The sequence below is a fragment of the Pinus tabuliformis genome, chromosome 1_2 (assembly GCF_031772625.1).
Source record: "Pinus tabuliformis cultivar Carrire ecotype Pingquan chromosome 1_2, CPIR1, whole genome shotgun sequence".
Classification (NCBI taxonomy): domain Eukaryota; kingdom Viridiplantae; phylum Streptophyta; class Pinopsida; order Pinales; family Pinaceae; genus Pinus; species Pinus tabuliformis.
Window position 1 is genome coordinate 55,662,478 of NC_142298.1, and position 16,956 is coordinate 55,679,433.

Genomic DNA, 16,956 nt, shown 5'->3' on the forward strand with positions numbered 1-16,956 from the left:
TCTCCCATAACTGAAGACAAAATGGACAACATGTTTGCTTTGACTGTGTCAGGGTGATGATCCTTAATGCTGAAAAAGGATTGGAACATTTGAAGAATCAGGTCATCACACTCTAGATCAAACATGATGTCATAGGTTCAGAGCTTTTTCCCAAAGGTAAGACCCACAGTGTTATCTAAGTCCTAAAAGGTCTCTACTATCAACCTAAAAATTCGCCTTATAACATTATCATTGAAAGGAGGTATGGGTGTGGTCAACCTCATAATGTTACTAAGACATGATGCAACTGGAAGTTTGACCCCTTCACAAGGTTCCTCCAACAACTTGGGCTGTATTAAAGCTAGCATGGTTGGTTTCAAAGCCCACAACAACTTCTTCCCCTCCCACTAGTCTATCTTGGAAAGGAGTTTGTCCAACTCATCCAGTTTGGAAAGGACTTTCCATGTGAACCTCATGCATTTTAAATCTGTCCTAAGTGCAAGGATTTCATATCCTATTTCTTGCCCCTTCTACAAATCCCTTGGCTGCTCTTGCTGAAGAATGGAATGGACCCCCTTTGGGAATGGTCTGCTATTCTGCTTGGGGTTCCGTTGTCCATCAAAGTCCATTGAGGTGTTGTGTTGGTTTATGAGGTGTTTCAAATACTCCATTGTTCAACAACAAAAATACTTTTAATTGTACATAGCACTAACATCAAGCAACTCCCAGCATTGTCATACCTAGCTTGGTTTATCTCAATATTTCTAAGTTATATGCTTAGGTTCAATGTGATATTGTTACAAGTGACTTATATAAGGAGTACTAAGGGTGAATTTCTAAGTTTTACCCCCAAATAACATACACCATAAACTTAAATGCTAGATGAAACTTCAATATAACATGAATTTTGTAATAGTCATCAAGACTCATACCTACTTTCATGAATGGTTCCAGCGAACAATGAGAGATAAATCAAGAAATACTAGAGAGTAGATAAGAGGTGTACGACTTTATATGGAAGCCACTCTTCAGAATATCAACAAACCAACACCTTCCAGCAGAGACAATTCATTAGAAATGATAAGCAGGTACAATTTCCTTTTTGGCAGAGTTCACCCAAAATCAATAATTCATGGCCTCGATGGCCCACCCAACTTTTGCACAATATTTTCTTCAGCAATGAAAATGTTAACTCCTCTGCAACCAGCAATATCTTCTCCAATTAATTATTTTTCCTTAATTAATGACTAATTAAAGTAATTTTTAACTAAGGAAAATGGCAAATTGCCCACCATACTCTCTTCGGCCACTAGAAGTCTCTTCTCAGCATCCCATTCTATAGATCTTCTCGTTCCGGTTCCAACGAGCTATTACACTGAGGTGTTCCATCAATTAATCTCCCCGGAATGCCACTTTGAGCATAATTAATTAAGTTATGCCCAATAATAATGTTGATTTCCAAAAGTTGTTGGAATGCAACATAATGAAAGACAAACTGTATAGATGATGGAATATGCCAAGTGAATGCCATCAAATACCATAAAAACTCCTCAAAACTCCATTGGGACCCTTGATGACATAATCCTGCTCCACTTACTTGGCCATCTCCTGCCCTGGAAATCCACCCCGGCTGTAATATGAAGAATAATAAAAATGGGGACATGACATGGAATGCCCTTGGATGTATGTTGATGTCCAATGGTTTGATGGATGGGAGTGCTAGGACCCTCCTTAATTTCTTGGTACATTATCCTAGTTCATAATGTTTATTAAATTTGTTGATGCATCAACAAATATTAAAGACTTGACATTGCTGTGTGAATCATTAGATGAGTTTATCCGAGAGGTAGGTGTGCAAAATTTTGTGTAATTAGTAACAGATAATGCTGCTGATTATATGGCTGCTGGAAATTTGCTAATGGAGAGGTACCCCACCTTGTTTTCTATTCTGTTTGATGCCCATTGGACGAGCCACTTGAGTGGTTAGAGGAGCAGCGGGCACATGGCGCAGGGGAGGATGTCCCATAGCTGTGAGTGAGGGACCAAGATATTGACCCTAAGGAGGGTGATGTGGCAGCCTCAACGCCACCTTCTACTTATACTGATACTGATAGACCCACCAGTGGCCTTTAGATGGATGTTGCGGAAACTTCTAGTAGCAAATGGGCAATTGCCTTTTCCCATAGAAGAGGGAGAAGGAATTTATAGCTAGCTACTAGATTGATCATTGTTGATGTCATTTTGTATTGGTTATTAAGTGTTGAGTCCTTGATTGGACAGCTATCAGTTTTCAGTTTCAACTTTGATGTATTATTTGGCATCCAATACATCTTACATATTGGTGTTTTCTCATATTTATGTCAATGTGATTACTTGATGCCACTGTTGGTTTATATTTAAAAAAATGAAAAAAATAACTTCTTTTGTATTCTTAATTTTTGCTGCAGTTTGCTGAGTTTCGTTGATGTTTTTTAATGTCTGGACCCTTGTCAATATTTTGCCAATGCTGATGCTTTCATCAATGCTCCCAATCACTCTGCAAGATCACCACTGACTAGTGTCATACTGCACCCTGCTTCTGTAAAAAACTCTGTTGTCTGTTGAAGCACCAGTCTATTTGATCTATCTTCAGGTTGATCCTTCACCTTTCCTCAGTAATCATCCTCCATCACCCAATTGGGCTTTTAGTGAAGCTGAATTGATGATTACTGGTGTAGTCTCCTTTCCTAAGATTACTTTCCACAGATTTCAAAGCTTTTGTGCTTATGCTAAATTGCCAATTGCTGTGATTATTTTGATGGAACTTATGGGAAGCAGCGAATAATCTTGTGTTCTGGATTTCCATCTTTTGAATCTAATAAACCCCTTTTTTAATAGGTTTGTACCCCATTGAAAACATATTGATTCCTCCAAAGTAAAACACACCTATTCACATTTACCAACCAAACAAAACCAACTCTAAGGCCTTCCCAAAATTGATCCAGGTCTGTTTTTCCAAGGCTGGTAAACTCACATGGACTTTCTTTTTTATCAAAAACTCTCTTTCCACTGCATACAAAAGTACTATTACTGTTTGAGAGACACCATATCTTACAGTCTAGAGAAAAAAAAACAAGGCTTTAGATTGACAAATTTGTTCAAATTTCTTTCTGCCCCTGCTACACATATTTAAGCTTTCCTCATATTTAAGCTTTCTTAAAGGATATGACCAACTGCTTGAAATGTGGGGGCAGAATTGAAACAAATTACGAAGGATTTCAAGATGACTCAAACTTAAGGAAAAAAATATTTAACCTCTGTTCAGGTTGCCATGTCGGCTGTTACTCTAGAAAAGGCCCATTTTGCTTGAGAAACGACCAGCACTGCTTGAGAAATGATCAGTGTTGCTCAAGAAGCACCTGTTTCTTGTGTAAAACATTTCCAGCAAGAAACATGAAATGGTTGCCGGAAATGGCTTTTCTGACATGTTTCAGCCAGAAGTGACATAGCTGAGCTATTTACAACATCTTCAATTGGAAAATTAGGGAATACCTTAAAAGAATATGGTTTCATGCTTTAAAATAGACTAGAAATCATTTGATATTGCATAAATTAGAGAGCAAACCGAGTATTCAAAGAGATAAAATATTGCCTATGAGAATTTGAAATGTAACTGGCAAAGCTTACGGAATTTCAAGAATGATAAAGCATAGCCAACAAACTAACAGACCGTTATGCAAGTGACAAATAGTAGAATAATGTTTCTTTATGGTTACCTAATGGAAAAGTTCAAGTGGGGACGTGACTGCAAATTTATTAGGAATTATAGGCAAGAATTGGTTACTGACTGTTTGCAACACTTTTACTAGAAAATATATGCAAGACTTTAACAGAGAATGGTGTTATGCAGATTATCCCGTGCTCACCACAGAAGAATTCATCTTTCCAGCGACTGTTTTCTCTTCCCGCTGAAGAGTTTCTTATCAATGACTTTGCATGTGCCGTAAGGATCAGAATTCCCTTGCAGGTTGAGATTCTTCTCCTATCAGACTCAATTTGCACAAACAAATCCATGCAACCAACCCTTTCACACATTCCCTTGCATGTGTGTATGTAATTCAGCCCAATTGCATAACGCATTTGAATTATATTATTTCTCCATAAATTATTGACTGATCAAATGTTGGTCAAGAGGGAAAACATTCAGTCTTCTGCTATTGAAATGACCTATTGGTGAGATTTAAAAGGTCAGATACATGCATTCATATTGACTTTGAATGGTAAAGTTTCCATGAGATTACTGGGTTGCATTTTTTAGTCTATGTCAAATCCTTCTGCAAGATTTTTCATTTGTTTTATTGTATGGTATCCTTGAATTGTTTCTTCTGTTGTAGAAATTAGGACGTCTCTTGCTTTTACTAATTACCTAATTTTTCTATTCTAAAGGATTTTCTTCCTGAAATTAAGAGCGCAGTGATCTCTTGAATGTGCCAACTGGACCACTGGTGAATTGATAGGCTTCTATGTAGATGCATTTAGTTTCCATTTTCTGTGACTCAGAAACAGTTTGTCTTTCATTATGACAGGCTACAGTGCTCCTGTAATTGGCCAGATTCTTTTGCATGTTCTGCATTATGCCAGTGATGGAAAATTTATTTCTTTGCCTGTTGTCTGGTAATGGGCCCCCACCATTACCAAGAAATATGAGTGACATAAATCCATAGAACCATATTTACCCAAATTTCCTTCCTCTCTTAGTTGAGCCTTTACCTATAGGAGCAGAGATATGTGGCAAGGATCTATTAATAATTTAATAGTATCAGAAGTTACCAAGTATGGTGACAGATATAACACTGAACATTGTTTTCCCTCATGGTGACATGGGCATCTCAGTCATGACTCTTATAAACCAAGAACGAGTTCTCCCCATTACTAGTAACATTTCAACCAGTGTTGCGAACATCACGATTTTTTCGATTTTTTAGCCGCACTGATATAATCACTGATTTTTTCAGCGATTTTTTTATTTAAAAAAAAATCGCGATCCAATCGGTAAAAATCGCGGGCAGCGGAAACAACGACTTTTAAGTGCAATTTTGAATTTTTTTTTTTTTTTTTGTCATTTTTTTAGACAGAGGGCAAGAGTGAGAGCTAAAGAGGAGGAGAAGTCATCTACAAGGGCAAGAGAGGATAAAAGTGAAGGAATTTAGCATTCCAAGCAAGAAAAATTCAATTTTGGACCAGTGTCTTCAGCGAAGTGTGGTTTTCAGGTATGGGCATCAAATTTGGCCTTTTTTTTGTTTTTTTTTCTTGTTTTTCCTTGGGTTTTTATCACCCATTTATTTTCAATGATTTTTGATTGGATTTGATTGTGTTTTTTTCATTTTTGTTGCATATAGTGGAGAGGGTTTATTTTGGTCAAAAATGCAAAAACTTGATTGTTAGATTTATAAGTTTAATTTCTTCTTGTGCTTTAGTTTTTTTCCATCATTTTTGCTTGGGTTTGAATGTGTATTTTTTCCATTATTGTTGCATTGAGTTGAGGTTTCTTTTTTGTCAAAAATTCAATGTGTTGTATGTAAATTTTATTTTTATTTTTTTAACTTGCAATTCTTCTTGTGCCTTAGGTTCAAATTCAAACTTCAAACTTCATCTTACATTAAAATTCAAGAGTTTAACAAAATTACAAACATGCCAAGGAAATTGGACCCTCTATCGGAATTTGGTGAACCTGATGGAGGGTTTGACAGAAAACTTGAATTGCAAGTTATGTGGGCATCATATGACAGGGGGAGACTACAGATTAAATTATCACCTTGCACAAATCCCTGGACATGAGGTAGGGCCTTGCATAAATTAAAATCCAGAAATCATCCGAAGAACCCTCAAATCATTGGAAGAAATAGGGAAAACCAAATTGTCCAAGGAAACTCTGAAGAGTCAACTTGCAGGGACTCGCAGTAGAGTTTCAGGATTGGGAGGTGAACATGAGAGTGGTACTAGTTCTACTTTATTATCAGTATCTACAATCGACCCTGTAGCTACCTCATCATATTTTGTTCCTAGAACCACACCTGGTTCAAAACCATCTATCTCTTCAATTATTTAAAAAAAAAGAGAAAGAAGAAGTTGAAAAGTTGTAAGTTGTTGGGAAAGTTTCTTCTTTGGAGTGATATTCCTTTCACCGTTGCAAGGAACAAGCCATTTTTCCAGCCCGCGGCTGATGCTATAGCAGTTGTTGGTTTAGGGTACAAAGTCCCTTCTTATGATGACTTTAGAGGGCACATTCTTCAAAATGAAAAGGTTGACTGCACCAAGAGATTGGAGGAGTTTAGGGCATCATGGGCACACACAGGATGCACTGTGATGTCAGATGGTTGGACCGATCAAAATGGTAGAAGCCTTATAAACTTCTTGGTTAATTGTCCCAAGGGGCCAATGTTTATGAAATATGTTGATGCATCTGCACATATAAAGAACGCACTGTTATTATGTGATTTGTTGGATGTGTTGATTCTGGAGGTGGGTCCAGAGCATGTTGTCTAAGTCATAACGGATAATGCTACAAATTTTGTTGCTGCTGGCAAGATGCTTATGGAGAGGCATCCTACCTTATTTTGGATACCTTGTGTTGCACATTGCATTGATTTGATGTTGGAGGACATATGAAAAATTTATTTTCTCAAAGATATTGTTGACTCATAAAAAAGAATTACAAAATTTATATATAATCATGCATCTATGCTTCATTTGATGAGAACATTCACCAACAACAAAGAGTTGGTGCGCCCTGCCATTACACTGTTTGCCACCAGTTTCATATCACTTCAATCCCTCTTGAATTCTATGTGGGGTGTGAAGAGAATTTTTTTTGTCAAGTGAGTGGCATGCTTTGGCATTTATCCGCAAACCAGAGGGAGAGGCCATATGCAGATTAGTTTCATACCGAGAAAGGTTTTGGGCAGGAGTGTAGGAGGTGTGTAACATTACTAAACTTTTGGTAAAGGTTCTTCGATTAGTTGATGGAGACAAGCCCACAATGGGCTACTTGTATGAGGCCATGGATAGGGCCAAAGAATCCATTCAGACCTACTATGATGATAAGGGGGATGAGGGGTTTCAGAAACAACTCCTCCTATGGGAAGTGATTGATGAGCGATGGAACAATATACTCCATCTTCCCATTCATGTCGTAAGGATCTACCTGAACCCGACATTTGCTTACTCCTGTAGTTTCTTATTTGATGATGAGGTCATTGATGGATTCTTCACTTGTGTTCACAGGATGGTGCCATCTTCAACGGAATGTGCAGAAATCTCCAAAGAAATGGAGATATACAGGATGACAGGTGGTACATTTAGCTTTGACATGGCTGTGGTTGATAGGAAGACTAAAATGCCAAGTATGTTTTAGTTTGTTTCAAATTTCATTGTCTCTTCAAGTTCATAACTTCATACTTTGCTTCAACTTGCAAATTTCATTTTTTTCATTATGTATATCTTATTTTTTGTAGATGCATAGTGGAGAAGCTATGGTGGCAGAGTACCCATTCTGCGAAGACTTACCATTCGAGTGCTCAGCCAAACATGTAGCTCCTCACAATGTAAGCGCAACTGGAGTATATGTGAAAAAATACACACCAAGAAGTGCAGTAGGTTAAAACTTAAAATATTCCAAATTTCCAATTAATTTTTTGAAATCATTAAGTAATATTTTTTTTTATTTTTTTTATAATTGTTATTTTATTATTTATAATTTATTAATTTATGACCCTTGTACAGGTTGGAGTCCCAACGACTTAATGACATGGTCTATGTCTACTACAATCTTCGATTGTGGGTGAGGCAACTTGAGAGGACACTTGATGTGGAGGCCATCTCATTGGATGGGATTGACACCACTGTTGCATGGAGGGTTGAGGCTGAGAGGCCTCTCATGGAGTCAGTCGCTGATTGGTTAGAGCAGGAGGTAGTGGAAGGGGTAGAGGAGGAGGAGGAGGAGGAGGAGTAGGAGCAACATGAGGAGGAGGTGACACCACTTACCCAAGCTACCCTTGTCACCAGTAGAGGACATGGTCTACCTCCTATAGCTCCTAGTTCTTCAACTTCTAGAGCACAACAGAGTCCACTGCCAACTCCACCGACATCTACATCTAGAGTGAAAGCTATTGCATTTTCTCGCTAGAGGGGCAGAGGAAATCAATAGTATTAGTTATTTGGTTCATTTCATTGTATATGGCATTATGACTCATGATATGAGTTACATTGTTATATTTTTTGTTGATATTTTGAGGCTGAGTTGGGACTCAGGACTTACTATTCAGGACATGATTCATTGTAGTCTGTTATGTGTGCTGTAGCACTAGAAATGATATTACACATTTTATATATTAGTTTTTTTGTCATATTTATGTGTAAATGCATTTATTTTATGTTGTCGATGCTTTAGGTATTAAAAAAATTGAAAAAAATGAATATTTTTGTATTTGCCAATTTTTTTTCCGATTTTTCCAATTTTTTGCCCTCGCCGTTTAATCCCGATCGCGATGTTTGCAACATTGATTTCAACTAGCTTTTATCATGACCATAACTATTTAGACCATTGTTCCACCAAGCTTCCAGGACAAGGGAGTGTGGGAGTGGGGATACAGACATGAAGGACGTGTGGGAGTGGGGAGTCACACATTTGATGGTAAGGTTTGTGTGAACTATTTTTGTGCCCCTAACATTAAATATCGTCCACTTTGATACTTTAATGGTTTTTGTCTTTGATGATGTTGCCCTCACTTGATCTTGAGGTTATGTTTCAAGTGGTTCATCACTCATGTAGCAGATCGTTTGAAGGAAGACTTGACACTTATCCAACACTGTTTAGAGGAAATTTTTCACATTCTTGAGAGAAGATATGATCTTGTAGCGCCATTGTTTCCCTCCTGAGATGAACGTTAAGCTTTGAGGAAACTCAACATGATTGTATGCCCCTTGCTACACCTCCAAATGCTGAAATGCTATACCAAGAAGCCAAGGCATTGGATTTTTTAATGATATGCGTAGATGGATCTAGGATGCCCCTAGGTTGGCGTTGAATCCGTTTGATGGATGTTGCCTTGTTCTAGAGCCTAAATGTTGATGGAGATCACTGACATGAATTGGGAGGGCTAGCACATCATGCCTAAATGCCAAATCTTACCTCAAAGATTGCCATGTCATCCCCACATGCCCCAAAAGCGTGACATGAGCCTTCTTGGAGATGGTGTCTTGGGAGAGGAGATGTTATTTGGAGATGCACCCATTCACTTTGATGATTTCCTTGGACTGAGGAGAACTGATGGACCACTTCATGGGTTGCTTGATGGAGATTGTCCATTTTAGGAGGATGACATCATGATGGACAACATTTATTCTAACACGTGTGGGATATTTTGATGTGTTTATTATGTTTTAAAGCTATCTTAGAGTCGACTTGTGACCTTTAGGTCTAGTTGAATGCTCAAGCAAACTTTCAGGGCTTTTACTTGTAAATTTATGAAAAGTGACTTGGTTTCCCTCTTACAAATAGAGGGAATTCACTTTCATATGTATCATCACACATTGATCACACTTCTTTCTCTCTTAAGAAGCGCGCACTGGCTCTCTTGTTCTTTTCTCTTGGACACAATAGATATTTAGTGGAGGGAATTGTCTCCAAAGGGAGATTTTTGCATGGAGAGACTTTTTGGGATTGATGAAGTGATTCTTGTGAAAATTGTATAATTTTGTTGTTATTTTCTTCCATTTTGCATGCTATATTGTTGAAATTGTGCCATATTTAAAAGTGCAATATCTTTCTTGAAATCTTGGTTCTTTAAGGTATGTAAAATTTGTTTTGCAAGAACCCATCGAGGGAACTTGATTCATGCATCCATTGATCTTAAATCTCCCATATATAGATGCCGCGAGGGTTTCTAAGAGAATAAAACTAGTCTTTTAGGGCTAGGGTTAGCTAAAATTTGTATTTTATAGCAATTTTACGCCTATTTGTTGTTGCCTTATTGATAGGGGTTGCATTTAATAATTATAAAAAGGCAAAATATAGAATTAATTGCATATTTTCATCCAAAAATTAGGGTTGAAATCTAGATAATTATTGTTGTCATATGCATTTTTATAGATAAAAATTTCATTGTTTAGCTAACCCTTGGTTGCCTCTTTGATAGCATTTGCTCCTTTGTTGATCTTATCAATTATAGACTTTTTCTCAAGTTGTTATATGCCATTGTATGCCCTAAATCTGCATATTGTAAAAATCCCAACTTATAATAGCTTTCTTCTAAATCATAAAGGTCTTAGGAAAGTGTGCTTGAACTTTTGCAACTCTTATCTCAGACTTTTCAAGGTTTGGCCACCACATTTCTCTTTAATAATTAGACCTTATATTACCCTTGAGACTTGGTTTGTTGAATATATTGTTGGTGATTTCTTTAGGGAAGCCTCCCTTGTGAAGATAACTTCCACCACTATATAGATGGAGAGAGGCCACTAAGGTGATAGTGGCGACTGAGCTCTTGTTAGCATAAGGCCTAGGTTATTTAATGAGGCTTTGCACTAGCTCGGCTAGATTTTGCAGCAATGGTCCAATTTTTGTTATAATTATTGTTTCCCCCTGTTGCCCACCCCGTGTCAACGACCCCATAGCATTACACCTCTTTTTTTCACAAAAGGGATCTATCATGTTCGAGTGTTCATGCCTTTCAGATGTCATCATCAGCGGATAGTTTTGTTAAAGATGTAAGCCCATTATGCATGGTTATAATGTAAATGATCTTATTAAGACCATTATGTATATAACAACCTAGGTAAGCATAGTATTTTAATGACAATTTCTACCTTAGGAGGTTTTTTGTGTCACTAACTCATCTATGTCTCTAGGTAAAGTTTTTCCCTCCAACCTCACCCCAAATTTAGGGTGGATTTTGTCATCAAGATGTTAAGTAAGTCTTAGTGTTTTTTATCGAGTCTTTGTAAAATTAATTTGGGAATAATCCTAGCTAATTGGACAGATTATTTTATTACAGATTACTTGTTTTACTAGGTCATATTTTGTGTCGCAAAAATGGGTAAATGTTGAGGGTCTATAACGAACGGGTGTTCCCCCTTCATGTATTGAATTGTAAAATCTTCATGTAAAAAAATATTTAGTGCATGGTCCCTCATAATTAGACACCATGGCTAAATAATAGAGGGTTAGAAAAATTATTAATCCCCTCACTAGTCAATTAATTAAATTTTTTGGCAAAATTAAATTAAATCATAATCCAGAAATTTAATTAATTTTGTGTCATAGGTAAAATTAATTTCTCGAATGGTGAAATTTGTGGGTTTTAAGAAGTTAATTTTTGGAGGTCCCTGGCCAAGGGAATATTGAGGAAATCAAGAAATTTTGGACCCTTGGACCTTGGTGGTTAAGTCAAAGTCAAATTTTTGAGGAAATTAACTCAAAATAATTAATTTTGAGTTAATTAAAAATCAATTAAATAATAAATTCGATTTTTCGTCAAAAATTAAATAAATTCGACAGTGATGTTTAAAGATTAATTAAATCTTTATGAAAGATTGAGATTATTTTTACAAGGATCAAGCCAACTAGCCGTCGGACATTTTACTATAAATTAGAGGTCAATGTTAGTTTGTCTTTTCTTCCGATCTTTGGATCGTCTACCTCAAGCTCTCTTGTATACTTTTTTGAATTAATGCAAAAGTCTTTGGGATTTGAACGTGTTGTGGTGTTCCTCTTCATGAATTTATGGTAACATTGTTTTAGTTTCTACTTAATTTTATGTGAAAACTATCAATCAATAGCTCTTTTAGAATAATTTGAATACATATATCTTATTCAGTTTGTTGGATCTAGGGTAACATTCTTAATTTTGATCGAAGTAGCATGTATCTCTATTTCTTTAGAATTTCATTGTTGTTCTATTTCTCTACTTGGTTTGATGGTTGGTCTAGTGTTTGCAGGAGATCTTTGAGGTTTTCATTGAGCTTTTGGGGATAGTTCTTGGTTGGATCAACCAACTCTCAGTGTATATTTTCTGAATAACCTACTTTACATAAGCTCCACGACTTATCTTAAGATTAATTTTTTCTGCGGGGTGTTTTCTGGTTTAGTATGTCTCTAAAATTTCAATTTTTTTTTTAAATATTTGTGGAAAAATTGATAGATCTAGCTATTGAGAGCGTTATATTATCTAATTTGGGAGCGAGTTGGACTCATACTCCTCATATCTAATAGATCTAAATATTTGTGCATAGATCTGTAAATTTTTTATATAGATCTGGAATTTTTTTTAACTTGGGTTCTGGAGTTTTATTTATTTTTGTATATCCGGGTTCTGGGTGTTTTTGTTTTCGTTTTTACATGTACAGATCTGAAGGAAATTTTTTATTTGAAGCCAGATCTAGACCCTGGAGGGTAAGATCTAGCCTCAATACCATTTTGGAGGGACATTATTCTAAGTTTTTTACAGTCCGAGGGTTTTGAAATTTAGATCTGGAAATTTCATAAGTTTTCCTGAAAGGATTTGAAGCAAGAATATATCATTTTAAAAATATAAATTTCTGAAAATATTTTTAAGGTTGTTGGGCTACTGTCTGCTGCCCTGAAGCCCTTTAAAATTTTGCTGCTTTTTGCTGCCTGCGTTTTTGTTTTCTTTCTTCCCATTTTTTGCTATGTTTTTTCCCTTCTTTGGAAAAATTCGATTTTTGCTTTCTCCTTTCTCCCTCTTCCATGTGGGTTTCTTCTTTGCTTTTCTTGCAATCTCTCCCTTCGCTGCCCTCATCCTTGTTGCTCGAGTTCCTTTCCCACTGCTTGTTGGCATCAACCTTTCCTCTTTGCTGTGTGAACCCTTCACGCTGTTCCTTTTTTCCTCTCCACTTGTTGCCTTTCATTTTTGCTAACCCATCTCCTCTCCTGGCCCGCGTCCCTGTCCTTCTGCGGCTTCTCCTCAGCCCTGCGTCCCATCTCCTCTCTTCATTGCATATCCTCAAACCCATGCTCCCTTTCTTCTGCCCTCGTCCCTGCTGCCCGAGCTCCTTCACTCCTTCCTCGCAGCTACTCCTTTGGAATTTATTTTTTAACTTGGGTTTCTAGGGTTTATTTATTTTTGTATATCCGAGTTTTGGGTGTTTTTGTTTTCGTTTTTACAGGTACAGATGTGAAGGAACATTTTTATTTGAAGCCAGATCTAGACCCTGGAGGGTAAGTAAGATCTAGCCTCAATACCATTTTGCAGGGACATTATTCTAAGTTTTTAACAGTTCGAGGGTTTTGAAATTTAGATATGGGGATTTCATGAATTTTTCTTAGAGGATTTGAAGCAGGAGTATATCATTTTAAAAATATAAATTTCTGGAAAGGTTTTTAAGGTTGTTGGGCTACTGTTTGTTGCCCTGAAACCCTTTAAAATTTTGTTGCTTTTTTCTGCTAGCATTTTTGTTTTCTTTCTTCCCATTTTTTGCTACGTTTTTTCCATTCTTTGGAAAAATTTGATTTTTTTCTTTCTCCTTTCTCCCTCTTCCACATGGGTTTCTCCTTTGATTTTCCTGCAATCTCTCCTCCGCTGCCCTCGTCCTTGTTGCCCGAGTTCTTTCCTCACTGCTTATCGGCGTCAGCCTTTCCTCTTTACTGTGTGAACCCTTCACGCTGTTCCTTTTTGCCTCTCGACCTGCTGCCTTTCGTTTCTGATAACCCATCTCCTCTCCTGGCCGGCGTCCTTGTCCTTCTGCGGCTTCTCCTCAGCCATGCGTCCCATCTCCTCTCTGCATTGCATATCCTCATACGCATGCTCCCTTTCTTCTGCCCTCGTCCCTGCTGCCCGAGCTCCTTCACTCTCTCCTCACAGTTACTCCTCCGCCGCCTGCAAAACAATTTCATTCGACTTTCCTTTTTTTTTCTTACTTTGTTTTGTTTTGATTTCATTAGGGTTAGGTTTTTCATAACATACAAATTCAATTTTTTTTTTATTTGTGTTTCATTTTATTTTTTGTTTTGATTTTTTAATTTGTAAAGTGTGACTTTAAATTTTTAGGAATCGTTTTTATTTTTTAATTTTTGCTTTTTTTTTTTCCCTTTTTATTTTTTTATTTTATGACACTTTGATTTTGTTTGAGACAAAAACAAAATTTTAAAAAAGTTTCCATTTCCATTTTTTTAATGTGACTTTAATACCTCTAAAGAATTAAATCAAAAGAGAACTTTGTGCTTTCACATTAAAATTTTAAATTTTTATGTGGCCTTTGGCCCATTAAAAATCTATTTCATTAAGCCTTTTGATTTTTTACTTTTGTCACAGTAAAAAACTTAATTAATAATTCAACACACTATTTTTTCATAAAACTTAGCACATTATATTTTCCGAAGGAATAATTAAATTTCTAATCTAAAGTTCCTTATTGGGGTTTTTGTGTTAAGGGTTTGAGACTCTAAAATTTAAAGGGAAATTTTTGTGGCGTATAAAATTTTTAATTTCTCTATAGTCAACACATTTAAATATCATTTAAATCATCTCTAAAGTTTGACTATAGGAAAGCAAGAAATTTTTCTGGATTGGGGTGACTTAAGAAAATTTATTTTAAATTCGGAATTGTTTAAAGTATTTAGCATTTGAATTTCATGGTTCTACATGGTATTTAAATTTTCGAAATTTAATTGCTAAAGTATTTTTCATGCTAAGGTTTTGAGCATTTTCTTATGCTTGACATCTATTGAGATTGCTCATCGTTAAAGTAATTCTAAGTGTGGTTTAATTACTTGAATTATTGGATATTTATTGCATATATTTTGAGAATTTTTCAAGTAATTGTTAAGTACTTTTACATAAAATTGTGGTAAATTACATATTTTTCAATTCTTAAACTGAGTATTTCTGAACATCTATTGGCATTGATATTAAATCATGAAGAAGCTTTTGTTCTCTTTGAGCTATAATTATATTAAAAAGATTTGAAGTAAGCTTGTGGTTTAATTGTGATATTGCGAAGAGTTTATCTTTCAGTCTTTGTCTAGTGAAGTGAACATTTCATTTTGGTGATTAAGGGCTTTGATAGATCATAGCATAAGCACTTCTAATCCTTGAATATAACTTTATCTCATTTTCTAATCATCTCGTGCATTTTCATATTAAGTTAGTTCTGCATAATTAAAATTTACTTCCAAGCATAAGCTTGGTCGATAGAGAGATAGGTACCCATCCATCTTTGATTGAGAAGCCTGCTTTTAATAGTACTTAAAATGGTGACTTTGCAGTCGCCAGAGCCACAACTCTCTGTAGCGTCGGAGGCACTGGGTATGTTAGAATTTCAGGAGAGGTATCGTTAATCACACCTTAGTGTGCTTCACCTTATCTTGTCTTTGCCAATTACTACGAAATCAGGCTCAATATAGAAAGGATTGAAGGGTTAAAACTTAGATAGGCATTTAATTAAAATTAACCAAGTTTCCTGCATCTCACATTAGTTTTAAGATCTGCGTTTCATATAAGATGGTTATTCATCCAAGAAGTAGTTGCTAATCAATTACTTGGTCTTAATTTTCCTAGCAAGATTGTTGACTCCATAAGGCACTGGTATCAAAAATTTAAATCTAATTGAAAACTATAAGTCTTGCTAAATATAAAACAAGTACTTGGTCGCTTCACTGTGTCTCCCGAATTGTTTTGTTCCCAACTAGTTCTCCTTCTTTCCATTTCCATAGGGTCTACCCCCCTTAGCCCATTGTAGGGAAACAACTTAAATGGGCAGATTGAGGATCAGGGTGACAACACCCGATTTGAGGTGGTGTCACGGTTCCTAGACATTCTGTGCGACAACATTTTTTGGCGCCATTGTCAGGGACCAATTTATTGGACTTTGGCTTTACGACACTCGACATTCATCTCATTCATTTTTCTCATCCTTTCGTCTCTAGCCCAGATAAGTTCCTTGTCCTTGGTTCCTTTTATTGACTTTCTTCCTTGCATTTGGGTTATTTCTGTTGAAGAATCAAGGGAAATTAGGTGTAGTGTGATTCTTCTTGACTTGATAGCAATTTGTGGAGTCTTTTTACTTTTTTTGTTAGCTTAGTCTTCTTCTTCTTATTACTGCATGTGTGTGTACTTCATCAAACTTCTACCAAAAACATAAGAACAAGAACAGAAGATGTTGGCTCTCTGCCAGGGCCAAAACCTCTCTTATCTTGAGATGAAAACCCTTTAGTAAGTTTCTCTTATTGAAACTTCTTATTCATCAATGCCAAACCCTAGACCTTTGACAAGAATCTCCTCCAAGCACAAGTCAAGTCCTTCCTCCTTCCTGCACTTTGTTTTCCGGCACTTTGCCTCCTTCTTCCTGCACTTCGTTCCTTGGCACTTCGTCCTCCTTCTTCCTTCTTCGACTGGAGATAGACCTTGTTTATGTGAGCTTTATTAGAGACACTTGTCTTTTATACTTAGTGAGATCCTTCACCTATGGATACACCTTCCCTTTTCTCGACTAATCGAGTTTCTTCTTGATGTGTAGTTGTAGGCTTGATGTGACAACACATTAGCCCTAGTTTCTCGCACGTGTGGATGGTTTCCTTGAATATTTGACTTCTTCTATCTTCGGTTGGGAGAGCCTCTTCTTTGCTCTAGGGGGGAGGCCTTATAGGCCTATGTTACTAACCCAAACAATGAGAGCTACGGGACTGATATGTTGCTGCTGTTATGACCATAGAGAGGCCTCTTTTTCTCGCATGTGTGACTGTGTTTGACCCTTAGAAAAACCCCTTAAACTTTGGTCTAGTCTTCTCCTTCTTTGCTACACTAGAGGCTCCTTATACTCTATTTCTTTCACTCTTTTCTCGACTTCTCTTGCTCGCTGATTTCAGAGGTGAGTTACTTGTTGTTGGAGGAGTGGACAACCTCTATATATAGAGGATTGTCCCTCCCTTAGGCCAACTTGAGGACAGTAGGCCAACTTGAGTTTTCTTCATCATTTTTGCTC

At 36.6% G+C, this 16,956-nt stretch overlaps 1 protein-coding gene across 4 annotated transcripts in view; it reads left to right on the forward strand.

The window, feature by feature from the left end:
- Nucleotides 1–16,956, forward strand: part of LOC149204404 (C2 and GRAM domain-containing protein At1g03370-like) — a 477,851-nt gene that overhangs the window by 129,135 nt on the left and 331,760 nt on the right. For all 4 annotated transcript variants that reach the window (XM_089394703.1, XM_089394705.1, XM_089394702.1 and 1 more), the window contains exon 5: nt 3,869–3,985. In XM_089394703.1, coding sequence (XP_089250829.1) covers nt 3,869–3,985 — 117 coding nt within the window. The remainder of the gene's footprint in view (nt 1–3,868; nt 3,986–16,956) is intronic.